The following is a 14,897-nucleotide window of genomic DNA, read 5'->3' on the forward strand; positions in this document are numbered from 1 at the left end:
TATATTCTGAGGTGATCATATGACATCAATTAATAATTATTTGCCTTTTTAACTGTGGGGCAGGTTTGGAGTTCTATGATTGGTAAGCAATCCCTGCATACAGCACTCTGAGCAGGTGGAAGGTGCTATGGGCTTGTATGATATTGTTAGATTATTTGTTTACCCCAGTGGGGAGAGTGGGGCTGCATGTCTGTTTTGGGTTAGGAGCCTTCCCTGTATAAAACGCTCCAGACTAGGTGGAAGCTGCTATGAAAACGTATCATATTAGTAAATTGTTAATAATAAATAATATAATATGTGCCTGCTCCAGTGCGTGCGGGGCTGTGTTTCCGCATTCGTTCAGGAGCGATCCATGTCCCCATCAGTCCAGGCTCCTGCAGGATGGCACTAATGACTTAGTTATTAATTATGATTAATTATTCTTTTCCTGCCCCAGTGTGCGCGTGCATGTGTTTGTCATGCTGGCATTCGGGGCCCGGATGATATTGTTAAATTATTGTTAATGCACATGAGTGGTTCCTTCCCTGCCCTGGCATGTGGGGCCGCGTTTCCTCGGTGGGCGAGAAGCGACCCCCCGCTCCCGGTGCCCTGGCAGCGTTGGCCGGCCGCTCCGGCCACGGAGGGAGGCTCATTATTCCGTTATTAACGAAGATTTGGCTGCCTTGGCCACTGTGCGGTGGGAGGCTGCCCTGCCCCGGGGGTGGGTGCGGAGCCCTCCCCGGGGCACCCAGGATGTTATGAGCCATGGGCCCAATTACTGAGTTAATTAGCCAGCTGGCCAGGCCCTGTCTGTCTGGGGAGTGACAGGCAGCTGCTCCTGCCCCATGTGACTGGGGAGAGGCTGCCCCCGTCCATGGCTTGGCCTCCCCCAGGCAGCAGCAGCTCCGGCTCCCGGGGAGGAGGGGCAGGGGCTGCTGCTCCATGGGGAGGAAGGGCAGCCCGCGGCCCCCCCAGGCGGAGGGGGGATGCGGGGCCGCCCGCCCCTCCCTCCTGTGGGCCCTGCCCGAGGAGCTGCTGCTGCTCATCTGCTCCTACCTGGACGCGCAGGCCCTGGGCCGGCTGGGCCAGGTCTGCCGGCGGCTGCGCGCCTTCTCCGGCCGGGACCTGCTCTGGAGGCGCATAGCCCGCGGCTGCCTCAACTCCGGCTTCACGCAGCTCGGCGCCGACCTGTAAGCGCTCCCCGTCCCCGCCTCGCGGGCTCCCCGGGCCGGCCGCGGCGGGTGGGAAAGGCCGGGGAGGCCGCGGCCTAGCTGGTTGCCAGGGGCCGGCGCGGGGGCTGGCGTGGTCGCTAAGGCGTAGCGGGGGCTCCGCGGCCGTAAGGGGGCTATTCCCGAAGCGCGGCTGCGCCTGCCCGAGCCCAAGGGCCCGGTCCGGCCCCCACTGGAGGCCAGGGCAAGGGGGCTCCAGGCCCCTCGTCCCCTGCCCTGTCGGAGGGGATGGAGCCACTCCCCCCCCCCGTGCAGCCTGAGCTTGGCCCTATGGGTGACTGGGGGCCCCCCATGGCTAACAGAGGTTAAAAAGCCATGGGGGGGGGGGAAGGAGTCATGTCAGTGCAGCCCCACCCTGTGCTAGGCGCTGTACAGACCAGTATGAAGACCCCATCCCTGCTATGAAATACATGTGTGTGTGCATCTATATACACCCACCCACACAGTCGTCAAATCCCCATCCTCTCCCCCGAAACATGGTGGGCATGAAAAACAGACCCTTTGTTTGCTGCTCCAAAAGGGGGGGGGGGGAAAGCCGCACGTAGCCCAGGTAAGTAGGTTATCACGACTGACACACACGTGAGCACACACCTGCATCCAAAATATTCACGCTGGTGTCGGCCAGCTATTAGCCTTGCTCCCTGTGTGACGTCCGGTGATGTCCCACGCCGGCAGCGTTCATGGTTTTACAGTCACCTTTACCTAAAAACAAAGAAGGTTCATTCGACAGTGAAATTGACCATGCAGAATGCTGTCAAGTTAAACTTGCTCCAAACTGTTGTGGAAACAAGCTTTGTCCAAACCAAAGACCGCATTAAAATAATAATGCAGATAGCTCTTGAGCACAGTTTGTAAGCTCTTTGAGGTATGGCCTGTTTCCTCCCCCGCCCCCCATGTCTTTGTACAGTGCCTTGCACAGTGGGGCTTGTGTCTTGGTTGGCGCCCCTAGCGCTACTGTAATACAAATAGATAATAATAAAAACATATTCCACAGAAATGTTTGAAACCCCAGCATTACAGCACGTCATTATATGTGAGCAAAAATTACACTGGCTACATATGAAGCAGAAAGTAATTTTTTTGTCCGAATCGAAAGAAAGGTCAGGCTTGACAAAGGCCTGGCTGGGATGATTTAGTTGGGGATTGGTCCTGCTTTGAGCAGGGGGTTGGACTAGATGACCTCCTGAGGTCCCTTCCAACCCTGATATTCTATGAAATGCAGAAAGTAACCAAAGTGCATTAATAGTAAATTGGGCTTTTTTGAATTCTCTTGCTTTTAATAACCCAGATGTAATTAGTAGCCAGTAAAGGCACTTTTGTTTACAACATACAAATCTTCGTGTCTCGCATGCTGCTCACTTCATCTCCTCTCCTATTCTCTGCCTACAAATTGTCCGTAAGGGCTCAATCTAGCTAACCTTTTACTTGTGCAAATGTTCCTTTGTAGTAAATGGGATTACTCATGTGCGTGAAGTTACTCACGTGTATTTTTGGCTGGATGAGGCCTGTAAGGATAGGGAAGACAGGATCTACTGAGAAACCCACAAGAGAGATCTGAGTTTTTATTTTTATTATTAACTAGCCACTTGTGGCCATCACAGAAGAAACAGCTCTTCGGGACTCATGTATTGTAGGACCCATTGGGGTTTATGGGTTATAAACTCTTCAGGGCAGGAACCTCATTTTCTTACTTGGATGTAAAGCTTGTAGCACATTTTAGGATTTGTCAACCGTTTCTGCGTGGAGCCCTATTCAGTGTGGCTTTGCATGGACACAAGTATCTGCCTACATGAAACAGCTTGCAGGGTTGGAGCTTGGGTTACTGAGGATCCAAACGTTGTTTGCTTCTCTTTAAAATCTATTAAGCTCCTTATACAATGTATGAAACGCTGTCTTAAGCAGCCACATGACATTTACTTTTCTTGTATGCAGTGTTGTTGTAGCCATGTTGGTCCCAGGATATTACAGAAACAAGGTGGAGGAGGTAATATCTTTTATTGGACCAACTTCTGTTGGCGAGAGAGAGACAAGCTTTCGAGCTGACACAGACCTGAAGAAGAGCTCTGTATAAGCTCGAAAGCTTGTCTCTCTCTCGCAAACAGAAGTTGGTCAATAAAAGATATTACCTCACTCACCTTGTCCCTCTAATTTACTTTCATTATTACTTTTGGGACTCCAACAGATAGATAATAAACTTCTTTAAAAATTAGCATACTTCTTTAAAAAACGTTTCCTACTGATCTGTATAAAAATGTTCCTGAACGAAACGGCTCAAACAAGAGCTTAGATTGTGGAAGGGGCTAATGGGAGCTGTGGGAAGCTCCCACATATAGATTTTAAGATCAGAAGATAGGGTTGGGTCATCTAGCCTGACCTCCTGTATAACACAGACCATAGAATTAAAGTCCCAGCCACGCTGAGTGCGATACAAACCTGTGTAGGAAAACCCAATTGGTGTTCAAGTCTAACACCTAACCCACTCAGCCATCACAGCCCAGGACTGCACTCTTTGCTCAGGCAATGCTCCCTTTGAAGTCAGCGGGAGTAAGAGCTGTGGGGCAGCTGTGCATTGTGGCTTCTGGAGTCTGTCTGCTCCGATATATTATTTTGTCTTCTGAGGAAATGAAGTTCTGTATTTTTTCATTAAGAATAAGGTGGTGCAGTGCCGCTCCGGCTGCAGGAGGGATCAGGTATACAGCAGAGCAGGTGCAACACAGTGGAATGTAGGCCAATAAACAGCTACAAAAAGCTTCAGTAAGTTTGTGGGGGATATGAGTGGAGGATGTTTGTAAGTGGGGGGCAAGGGTGCTTGAACCTACATAAACTTCCAGGGTTTTGGTGTTCTCTTAGATGCACTTTGGACAATTTCTTTGATAATTCTGGGGCATCCTTTTAAAATGTCTCTTTAAATACCTCTGCATGGTGAGTACTATTTGAATGCTGACAGTATGGTCAGTGCTGTATAAATGGACACACAGTCCTGGTCCCAGGGAATTTACAGTCAGACATGGACAATACACCAGATCAGTGGTTTTCAGCCTGTGGTCCCCGGACTCATGGGGGTCTGCAGGCTATGTCTAAGATTTCCAAAAGGTCTTCCCCTCCATTTGACATTTTTTAGGGGTCTACAAATGAAAAAAGGTTGGAACCACTGCACCAGATGACACTACAAGCTGCTTATGCAGCAATCTCAAGGAGTATCAGGTGGCTAACCAGCAGGCTTGAAAAACATGGAACCTCAAGGAGGGAGACACGGGATGGATCACTTGATGATTCCCTGTTCTGTACACTCCCTCTGGGGCACTTGGCATTGGGCACTGTCGGAGGACAGGATACTGGGCTAGATGGACCTTTGGTCTGACCCAGTATGGACGCTCATATGATCTTTACTCTTTGTTGAGGTAGATAAACTGAGTATCACGGCATGTGCTGTGTGCAGATCTGCTGGCTCTGCATGGAGATTAAAGATCTCATAGGACTTCTTGGGTGAGGATTATCCCAGTGTTCTTTGCCAAAAGCTCCACACCTCTGTACCCCAGCTGGTTGCCTCCCTTCTCTCCAGTCATGGTGTGTCAGTATAGAGCTATCTTGTGAAGAGCTGTGGAGCGAAAGGGGTGATATAAATGTTCCATATAGCACTGCTGCACACAGGTGCCAAACTCGCACCTAGACTTTACTGATATTGGATTAACAGACCTTCCATGGCAGCTTTTTCCTCCCTGTCTATCCCCTGGTCTTTGTGTGTGTCTGGAAGCTGGAGACTTGGGGTGTAGGGATAAGTGTCTATACATAAGGAATGATGGTGGTTTGGTATAGGTGGCTCACTGGTCACAAACTTAACTATTAGAGTAGGTGCTAAACCATTACAGGGTGAATGGAGTTGTGATAGAGACCAAAGATAGTTGGGCCGTCTTGTCTACCCCTCCCACTCTGGCTAATGCAAGATTATTCTCTGGAGATTTGCCAGTTTAGTTTTAAATTATATAAGTAATAGGGCTTCCATCATTTTCTTTAGAGAAGCAATGGAAACATTGCCTAAAATTAAGGTTTTTGTTTTCAAGAAGTTTGCACAACTACGTTCACTAGGGAAAGAGAGCAAAGAATGCTGGTGCCCTTATCAATAAATGTGTTGAACTGCACAGTTCTAGCAGAGATCTCAAACTGTTGGCCCCTGAAAGGTTAGCACAAGAAAAATGCTAGTGTGGAAGGTGTAAAATTCTGTGCAAATTTTCTTTTTATGGTACAGAAGTCCCATTTGCTGTAGCTTTATGATTTATTACTTCTGCTGTTAAATAACTTGTTATAAGACATCTGATAACACTGTGTGTGGGATAGAGGTAAATTTGGGTCTGAAATATGGGATGTCCTCGGTAATTGATTGGGTTTTTTTTCCCCCTTCGTTTTTTTAAAGGAACACCAACTTGAAAATGACACGTCTCTCAAAATTTTGTACTTTTAAGTATAACTGAAGATTTCTGTAACTGAAATCTCAGAGAAACAAAGCTATTTTTGTTTTAGTTTGTACGTTTGACTGTGTTGTCAGTTTCACTATTGTATGAACCTTTCATCGAGCAATGGGAAAGAGAGACCCTTCCACCCTCCACCCCCTTTTTAAAAAAAAAAAAGTGATTGTAAAACCATAACCATTGGCAGCAGGGTGAGGCAGTAACTGAAACTCCTTTGAATTCATTCTTTGAAACTGCCTAGATTTCAGGTTGACTGTGCCCATCATATTTGTATCTGGGCACATATTCAGACCCCCCCTCCCCCCAAAAAAACAAACAAACAAAAACCCTGCTAAAGTGGTTCAGGCACATAGATTGGGTCCATTTCTTTTAATCTCAGACTTTAACTGTTTCACACAATCAGCTATTGGTGCTGAGTGGTGGTGTTAAAATGTAAGCAACATTAACAACCCCTCACTCACAACGCCTCAGGTAAACACAGCTAATTAGGAGATGTGTGTTTAAGTGATGTTTCATATTCACTGTGTTGATTCAACCACACACGTGAGGGAAAAGGAATGAATTTCCCTTGAACAATGTTCTTAATAAAATTATCCCTGGAAAAAATAGGAAAGAATGTCACTAATTCACATCCATTGTGTATTAAGTACTCTGGGGCCTGATTCAGGAAAGCACTTAGGAATGTGCCATGAGTGCTTTGTTGGATCAGACCCTTGGTGAATCAGCCGGCAAACAAACATTTAAAAAATTTTGCATCGCAGTGTACTTTGTTTTTTGACCTGTGTGGTTCTGGAATGTGACCCTGCCAACTCCGTAGGCAGAATTCCCATTGACCCACTGGGCAGGTTCTTTGTGGAGCGGCTGCAGGATGAGACCCAAAATTTATGATTGTATTTATATTTTATTTATATTACAGAAGTGCCTAGAGACCTCAGGCTCAAGTGGAAATAGTGGCCCCATTGTGGTGGCTGCTGTGCAAACCCAGTAAAAATACAGTCTAAAGAGCTTGCAGCCTAAGTGTCCAGGCTCCATGCACATACCGGGGTCTGCCCTGGCACAGTGCATTGCAGGATCGGGGCCTAGGTTAATGACCAGATGCAATAGCTGGATGCAGGACACTTCCTGGTTAAAAGTGTACGGTAGTGTATCATGTAAAAGTCCTGTCTTAATAACTCTCTTTGCAGCTGAACCTTAACTGAGAAGTGGTATGAAACCATTGTTTCGGGTGAGAATAATTATGATGTGTTATGGTAGTGCCTAGCGATCCCAACCTCAGTTGTGCCTGGCGCTGCACTGCACACAGTAAGAGACAGACCCTGCCCTAAAGCGCTTACAGTTTAAATAGATAAGGCTTGTTTGCATCTTCTGTTTAGCCGATAAGCTCTTCAGAGTGGTAGGGGCGATGGAGGCTGAGGGAGTTGAAGCGACTTGCCCTCAGTACCACAGCTGGTCAGTGTCAGAGCCTGGACTAGAACCTGGGTCTCCACACCCCCATCGCGTGCCTAGCTACTGGACCTTATTTTCTCTCAAACTTATTAGCAAAGAACCAATTCTGAGGACCTTCTATTATATTTAAAGAAAGGAAGAAAAAAGCAAAGTAACCAGTGGCATAAACTTATTTCCTCCTGGTTATGAAGGAATTTTAAAAGGCAAGTTCAAGATGTGGCCTACACAACTTGACAGCGTGTATTTTGTGATGTGTAATAATTGTCAAAAATATGCAAAATGTTCTGCTGCGTATTTACCTCTTCCCCACTCCTCATTCCTGCCTTACCCATTAGGAGACTTCACTTGTTCTCCAGTTTAGCATAATACAGGGGTTCTCAAACTGGGGGTCGGGACCCCTCAGGGGGTTGTAAGGTTATTACATGGGGGGTCGCAAGCTGCCAGACTCCACCCCAAACCCTGCTTCGCCTCCAGCATTTATAATGGTGTTAAATATATAAACAAGTGTTTTTAATTTATAAAGGGGGTCGCAATCAGATAGGGTGACCAGATGTCCCGATTTTATAGGGACAGTCCCGATTTTTGGGTCTTTTTCTTATATAGGCTCCTATTACCCTCCACCCCCGTCCCGATTTTTCACATTTGCTGTCTGGTCACCCTACAATCAGAGGCTTGCTCTGTGAAAGGGGTCACAGGTACAAAAGTTTGAGAACCACTGGCATAATAGATTTTTTTCACGGACATATTTATTGTCTTCAGCCATTTGCAAATATCGTGTTTAATAGTTTCTGTGAGTTAATAAAAAGTAGAGTTCACTTACATGTTTTAAAACAAACAAACACCTGCAAGAGCAGGAAATGGCTGATCTGCGCAAGTGTAGAAATGCAAACTGCATTAATGACAGGAGGCATCTTCCTGAGGCATGCAGGAGTGGAGGTGCAAAGCTTCTTTATCTCTCTTCAGACCCTGTAAAGCAGAAGTTTTAGAGTTCTTCTGGCTTTTAAGTCCAGTAAGGAAGCAGGCAGTAAAGTGAGACAGAATCTACAGAAAGGTTTACTGTCCACGGAGAGTACAGCAGAGTCTCTGCCACTCCTGTGAAGCCCAGAAGCATGGCATGCAGTTAACTGGCCACTGTGTGCTTGAAAACTCACGGTGGGCAGACAACGCTTCTTGTCATCTTCTCCCCCCTCCCTCTCAACACCTTTTAAACTTAGTAATGAACGATACACGGATCTGTCAGGATTGCTTTCAGGTCTGTAAATTAGTCCCACTAGTCTGGGGCATGTACTGAGATTGTTTCTGGTAAGATCTTGAGGCTGAAGTGGAAGAGGAACTTTTGTGTAGATCAGAGCTTAAAAAATGTATCCAGCATCTACTAGCCCAGGGCTAAGCCTACTGATCAGAGTGAAAACACTTGTGTTGCTATACCCCTGCAGCTTAAAGACACTGTTTGTTCACTGTATCCAATCGTAACCTATTGCAACTCAGCTTTTTAAAATAAATTTTTAAAAGAATGTACTTTACTACTAGGGCTGGTTGACTAGCGGAAAATACCTTCACACGTTCACAGTAATTCTGTTAAGGCAGCTTCTCAAGAGGTTTTAAGCTCCTGTCAAAGGCAAAATCCTGCTGCAGCTTTAACTGTGAAGCCACGCTTTATGCCTCCATAATAGGGAACAGTTCTGCACGTGAAGAGAGATGGATCAAAGGACTGGACATGTCTCTCCTTATCCAGATTCAGTGATGCTTATTAAATAGCTGGCAGCTTTGAGCAAGGGTCTGTGTCTAGCACAAGGCCCTGATCCTGATCAAGGCCTCTGGACACGACCCTATTACGCATGTAATAATAATGATAATAAATGATGGACATGGACATAGACGCAGGAACTAGGGCGCAGGGGGGCTGCTGCACCCCCTGGGCGTGAAGTGGTTTCCATTATATACAGGGTTTAGAGTTTGGTTCAATGGCTCTCAGCACCCCCTCTATAAAAATTGTTCCAGCCCCCCCGGACATGTAGCGTAGCAATAATAATATGTGGTGTCATCTTGTCAGCATATGCCCTCTGTTCTGTTGCTCTTTGCTTGCCTTTTCTGCTGTGTTTACGTTGACTCTAGGGCTCTTTTCCATTTCAGAATTGTCACCTTTCTTAGCTATTTGAACCATGTCAAATAGAAAAAAAGAAAACATCGTCCCAACCATAAGCTAAATGTGGGTCATGCACTAAAGGGGGTTAAGTGGAATTCCTCTACTGCAGCAGTTCTCAAACTGTGGGTCGGGACCCCAAAGTGGGTCACGACCACATTTTAATGGGGTCGCCAGGACTGGCTTAGACTTGCCAGGGCCTGGGGCCGAAGCCCGAGCCCCACCATCCAGGGCCGGAGCGGAAGCGCGAGGGCTTCAGCCCTAGGCAGCAGGGTACAGGTTACAGGCCCCCTGCTTGGGGCTGAAGCCCTTGAGCTTTGGCTTTGGCCCCCCACCTGGGGCAGTGGAGCTCGGGTGGGCTCAGGCTTTGGGCTGAGACCCCCCGGGGGTCGTGTAGTAATTTTTGTCCTCAGAAAGGGATCGCAGAGCAATGAAGTTTGAGAATCTCTGCTCTACTGCCAGAGCTGTTTATATAGCAAGTAGATTTGTTGAGGACAGCAATGGGGCAGCTAGTATAAATAGTTCTCCTCTCTTGGCTCTTTGTTTGTGGTCTATGAGTTGGTGGGTCTCAGTCCAGTTCCTAGTGGACACGTGTTCAGATCTCACAAACAACAAACACAGTTGGCCCCCTTGTTAGCAGTCTCAGCTGAGAGGCCAAGGACTGAATGGGTCATAAAAAGTGAGCCTCCCTCTCCTTCCTATATGTGGTTCCTCCAAATTAGGTTTGAGGCTGATTGTTGGTGGCCAGTGTAGGGAAACCTTCTGTTTATCTTCAGAATAGATACAGCATAGACAGGATTTCCCTCAGTTGTGGCGCCTTTTGTCAACTCTAAAAGAAAGAGAAATGTAGCCAGCCTGCTTCTGCATCTTTGCGTACTGCGCAAATGCAGATTGAAGTTGGTGACGAAAAACGGCCAGCACTTTTGGGAGTGTGCATAGTTATTGGGAGGGATAGTCCATGCTACTGGAAAAATAAAGCAAGAGGCCATCACATCTTCTGTAAGACAGTATCTGTTCTTGCAGGCACCATTGTTTCAGCTCATGCTGAAATTACACAAAGCAAGTAGGAATCTCCCAATAAAAGGCTGGGAGATCTTGCAGAAGTATCTTTCATGACTGCGGGAGACTGTGGTTATCGGGGATCACCAAACACTGCTAGAGGGGAAGCATTCGGAGGAAACTTATTCACTCTTGGCTGAGCGATATTTTTTTTTTTGAGGGGGCCCAGGGCAGTCACTGCAGAGGTGTGGCCTGGGATCACCTGGGGCAGTGGTACTGAAGGGACTGACCCACTCGCTCACTTCAGCAGCTGGGAAGTATGGTCCATAAGGAATATTGTATTTCTTCTGGTAACTCTGCCAAGAAAGAGAGGAAATCCATAACTTGAGCAGAATATTTAAACTTTTTGTGGGGTGGGGGGTGAGGTTGGAAGGGGGAAATGAAAATCTTTTATAGTGGGTTTGTCGAGATTGTTTTATCCTGGAAATGTAGTGGACGATAAGAAATGTTCATTTTCTTTTTCTTGCAACCCAGCAACAAGCTCTTCTCTTTACACGGGACTTTCAGTTCTGTGCACACCTGATGGAGGACAGATCCTGCTGCAGTCAAATACTATAGAGCAAGCTTCAGAGTATTGGGAGTGGGTTCGTTAGTCTAGTTAGCTGCTGATAAAGACACCCAGGTGATGTGCGGTGTTTTATAAGTTGTAGTCGGTTCCCATGGTTAGAAAGCATTGTAACCATCGCACCTTGGGCTGTAATTTCTTTAGAATTTACAAGTTAAAGTCTTGATTCTGCTTGTCTGATTTCACTGGCCCCGTCTTATGTACCGTTTTTATGCGTGTAGTCCCATTGTGCAGCTGGAAGTACTTGTGCAAGCCGAAGGACATAGGATCGGGCACGTAATTAATCTGACAATACAGTGGAGGTGCATGAGACCTGATGAAGGTCCAAAGTCGTCATAGATCAAATCTTTCTGAAAACATTGCCCTTTGGAGGATTGGTTGATTATTCTTGAAGGGCTTCATAGCAGAAGAATGCTCTTAGAGAGGGTGCTAAATGAGGTGTCTTAATTTTTTTAAATTATGAAGAAATATCGTCCTTCAAACTTGTGTGTTTTTAAAAAGAATTGAGGGCTGTGTTTAGTGAATTGTCCGGGTGCTCGCCTTAAACTATCCTTTGTTTTATAGACTCGTGCCTGCCACCATTTGAGAGCTATTGCTATCTAATCTTTGTTTTACAGGTGTTTGCAAAGATGATAGGTACTTAAGAATGGTCAGACTGGGTCAGACCAATGGTCCTTGTAGCCCAGTATCCTGTCTTCCGACAGTGGCCAATGCCAGGTGCCCCAGAGGGAATGAACAGAGCAGAGAATCATTGAGTGATCCATCCCCTGTGGTTCACTTCCAGTTTCTGGCTGTCAAAGGCTTAAGGACACCCAGAGCATAGGGTTGCATCCCTGCCCATCTTGGCTAATAGCCATTGCTGGACCTGTCCTCCATGAACTTATCTAGTTCTTTTTTTGAACCCAGTTATAGTCTTGGCCTTCACAACATCCCTTGGCAACAGGTTGACTGTGCGTTGTGTGAAGAAATACTTCCTTTTGTTTGTTTTCAACCTGCTGCCTGTTAATTTCATTGGGTGACCCCTAGTTCTGGTGCTATGGGAAGGAGTAAATAACCAGGAGTACTTTTGTATCTAAGCAATGGGCTCCACTTTTGCCTCCCCCTTCTAATTCTACCCCTGCCTTCGGTCCCCTGTGCTGCCGCTGTGCTTTGTGTAAATAGAAATGTTTCAGAAGTCACATAGATGGTCACTTTCCAGCTCCATTGAAATGCACTGGATCCAGGAGAGCTGTCTGGAGGGATAGTGGGACTAAATGGCAGATATTTTACTATGTAAGAAACAAAGCACGCTGGCCCTTCTACCTAGGGGACGATGCTAGGAGCAGAGGACGGCTTGCTACCAGGAGTCGCTGAAGTAGCTAGCAAGTAGCGTGGGTTGAGTAGAGGCCAGCTGTGGCAGGCACTAATTGCACACGACCCTTTCCTGCACAACCCCCCCTTCCCATCCCAAGGTGATCTGGACTGATGTCCCCTGGCTAAGTGGGTGACCAGCCACATAAAGCGGAAGATCCTTTTTGAGCCGTAATTGACCTTTTTGGAACCTTGCAAGCTAAATTCGGGCTTACTGCGTGCCAGACAGGGGCACTCTGCATGCGCGCTGTGTGGGAGGTGTCTGCTGGAGGCAGCACATGGGGGAAGTGTGGGTGTTAAATCATTGGCTGAGCGAGGGACTTGGAATCAGTACACGGGGGCGATTTTACCTGTGGGGAGGGAGGTGTTTCAGAATCGTGAATGGAATTGAATGTGGGCACAGAGCCCAAAATCTGTCTGGGAGAGTCTTAAGTGATGATGCGGCTGCTGTGCCGGACCTGACTTCTCAGCCTCTTAGATCAGAATGCAGAGCACTCTCTGGCCCTGCAAACTCTTTTAAAAATGGAATTCCTCCTTGCACAGGCTGGTCTTGTTTTTTTGGTGTTGGGAAAATGAAAGGTGAACTGGGGAAGCTCTAAATTTCTTCTCTGGCCTGGCTTTACTGATCATAAACTTACATGCTGCAGAAGGTTTCCAGGGGATGAAAAGCTGCGTGTGGGTGGGGGTGTTTAAAATGGGTCACATGCCCAGGAATGCAGTCAAATTTTAATGGTGGCTAAGTGCCGGAAAGCATAGACAAGGGGAGGGGGAGAGAGGAGAGAAAAATGAGCCCCAGGCTATGGAAAGAAGGCTGGGAAAAAGAGTATCTGGCCAGGCCCTGGGGCCAGGTTAGAGATTCCTACACGCATTAACAGCCACAGGAGATGTTTATTTACAGGGGGCTAATCTTTTCTGGGTGCTCTGTCATTTAAAAAACAATATCAGTTCTTGGGAACAGGACTGGAGGGCACCTTGGAGATAGGTGAGAGGGGTTACAGAAATCTGGGGGCACCTGCTCTTGTCTGTTAAGATTCCTTCCTTCCTCTTGCATCCAATGTTGCCGGTAACTGTCCGCCACTGAGAAATGCAAATGCCATTTACTTAAAAGGAAAACTCCAGCGTATTCTGATCGCTACCTCAGACTGCAGAGAGACTTTAAAAGTTTGTCTTCATGCTTCCCCCCACCAAGAGCTCCAGGACACAGGGAAAGTGACTTAGCATTTAAACACAGGAGAGTGATGGGATTTTAAAGTTGGTGTGAAGTCAGATCTGTTGGTAGATCCAAATGTGGATCATGAAATCAAATGGTAGCAAAGTCTCACAAAAGTGACTAGTGTTTTTGTTTGTTTGTTTGTTTGTTTGTTTTTGGGATGCCCAATTTGAGACCCACTCAAAGGGGCCAGGTTTTCAGAAAGATCCTAGCACCCCGTCTCTGATAATCAGTCCCTTTAAGGTGTCTCAGTTTGGGCATACGGGAACGCCGAGGCATCCAAAGTCCCTTACCACTTGTGAAAATCCTACCATGTTGCTTTGCAGCTCCACTGGCTTTCTCATGCATTTAAATGCGGAGTGCTGTCGTTGTCAGGATGGCGGCTTCTTGGTAACTAGTCTTTAATATGTTTGGCACCTTTTTTCAGTTCTCTGCAAAAAGAGGGATTGGAATCTTTTCTTTGTTTCTTAAGATTCTGCTAGAGTTTCCTTAGTGGTGTAATTACCAGCAAGATGGGACAGTAAAGAACAAAAGAAGGCCAGAATCTTAAAAGAAGAGTGGCTGTCCCTTGGAATTCCGTAATACCCTGAGTCTAGGCCAGCAATGTGTACAAATGCATCATGGCTGTGCCATCAACCATGGCATTCAGGCTAATATTCCTGCAGTACCGTGTGTTCTGTTACGGTTTGTTATTGTCAGAGAAGTGACTATCTAAAAATGACACCTCTGCTCCCAATGTCTTCTGAGTTCTCTCTGCTGGCTTCCATGGCAGGAGAGGGAGAGGTTAGGTGTGCAAAGTGAGTCTGGCTAAGGTGTTCTTTTCTGCCTTGTACTTAGTCAGGAGGATTTTAGCTAAATTGCAATTGCTGAATCTTTCTCGTTGGTGACATCAGTGGCAGAGTTCGTTTTGAGTTTGTGCTGCTGGTAGAGAGAGGGATCATCTCATAGGCAGACCATTTAGATCTTCTAGACTCATGGAGAGAGAGGAAATTTGGTATTCCAGGAGGTGCTACTTATGCCTTTGCAGAATATTACGTAACTTTAAAGATGTCAGTGCTTTCTTAATAAATCCATCCTTGGGTTCTAACTTGACCTTTTCCCCTTTGGATGGAAACTTTGCGTGGGAAGTAGTTTTGCCTCCCCTTGAGGGACATGTGCCCAATTGCTGTTTGCTTAGTATTAATAACAGTACATTAGTTCTCACTTCAAAGGGGAAATGGACCAAAAGGGCTGTGATTGAGAGTGTTTGTTTTTTTCCTCCTATATCTTAGGGACCTTGTTTTTGTAAGGGAAACCTGGGAGTCTGTGAGCCCCTGAAATTGTCTCACCTCAATACTGTGAAGTCTGGAAAGTCCCACTTTAAGGATACTAAAGGCATCCTTAAGTATCAGGGGGTAGCCGTGTTAGTCTGTATCCACAAAAACAACAAGGAGTCCGGTGACACCTTAAA

The 14,897-nt window shown here is 46.6% G+C and overlaps 1 protein-coding gene across 1 annotated transcript in view; it reads left to right on the forward strand.

Moving 5' to 3' along the window:
• Window positions 1–921: 921 nt before the first annotated feature.
• The window catches only part of FBXW4 (F-box and WD repeat domain containing 4), a 91,372-nt gene continuing 77,396 nt past the window's right edge, over window positions 922–14,897 (forward strand). Inside the window, exon 1 of the mRNA XM_065407464.1 lies at window positions 922–1,169. Coding sequence (XP_065263536.1) covers window positions 922–1,169 — 248 coding nt within the window. The remainder of the gene's footprint in view (window positions 1,170–14,897) is intronic.

Source organism: Emys orbicularis, chromosome 7, assembly GCF_028017835.1.
Source record: "Emys orbicularis isolate rEmyOrb1 chromosome 7, rEmyOrb1.hap1, whole genome shotgun sequence".
NCBI classification, from domain to species: domain Eukaryota; kingdom Metazoa; phylum Chordata; order Testudines; family Emydidae; genus Emys; species Emys orbicularis.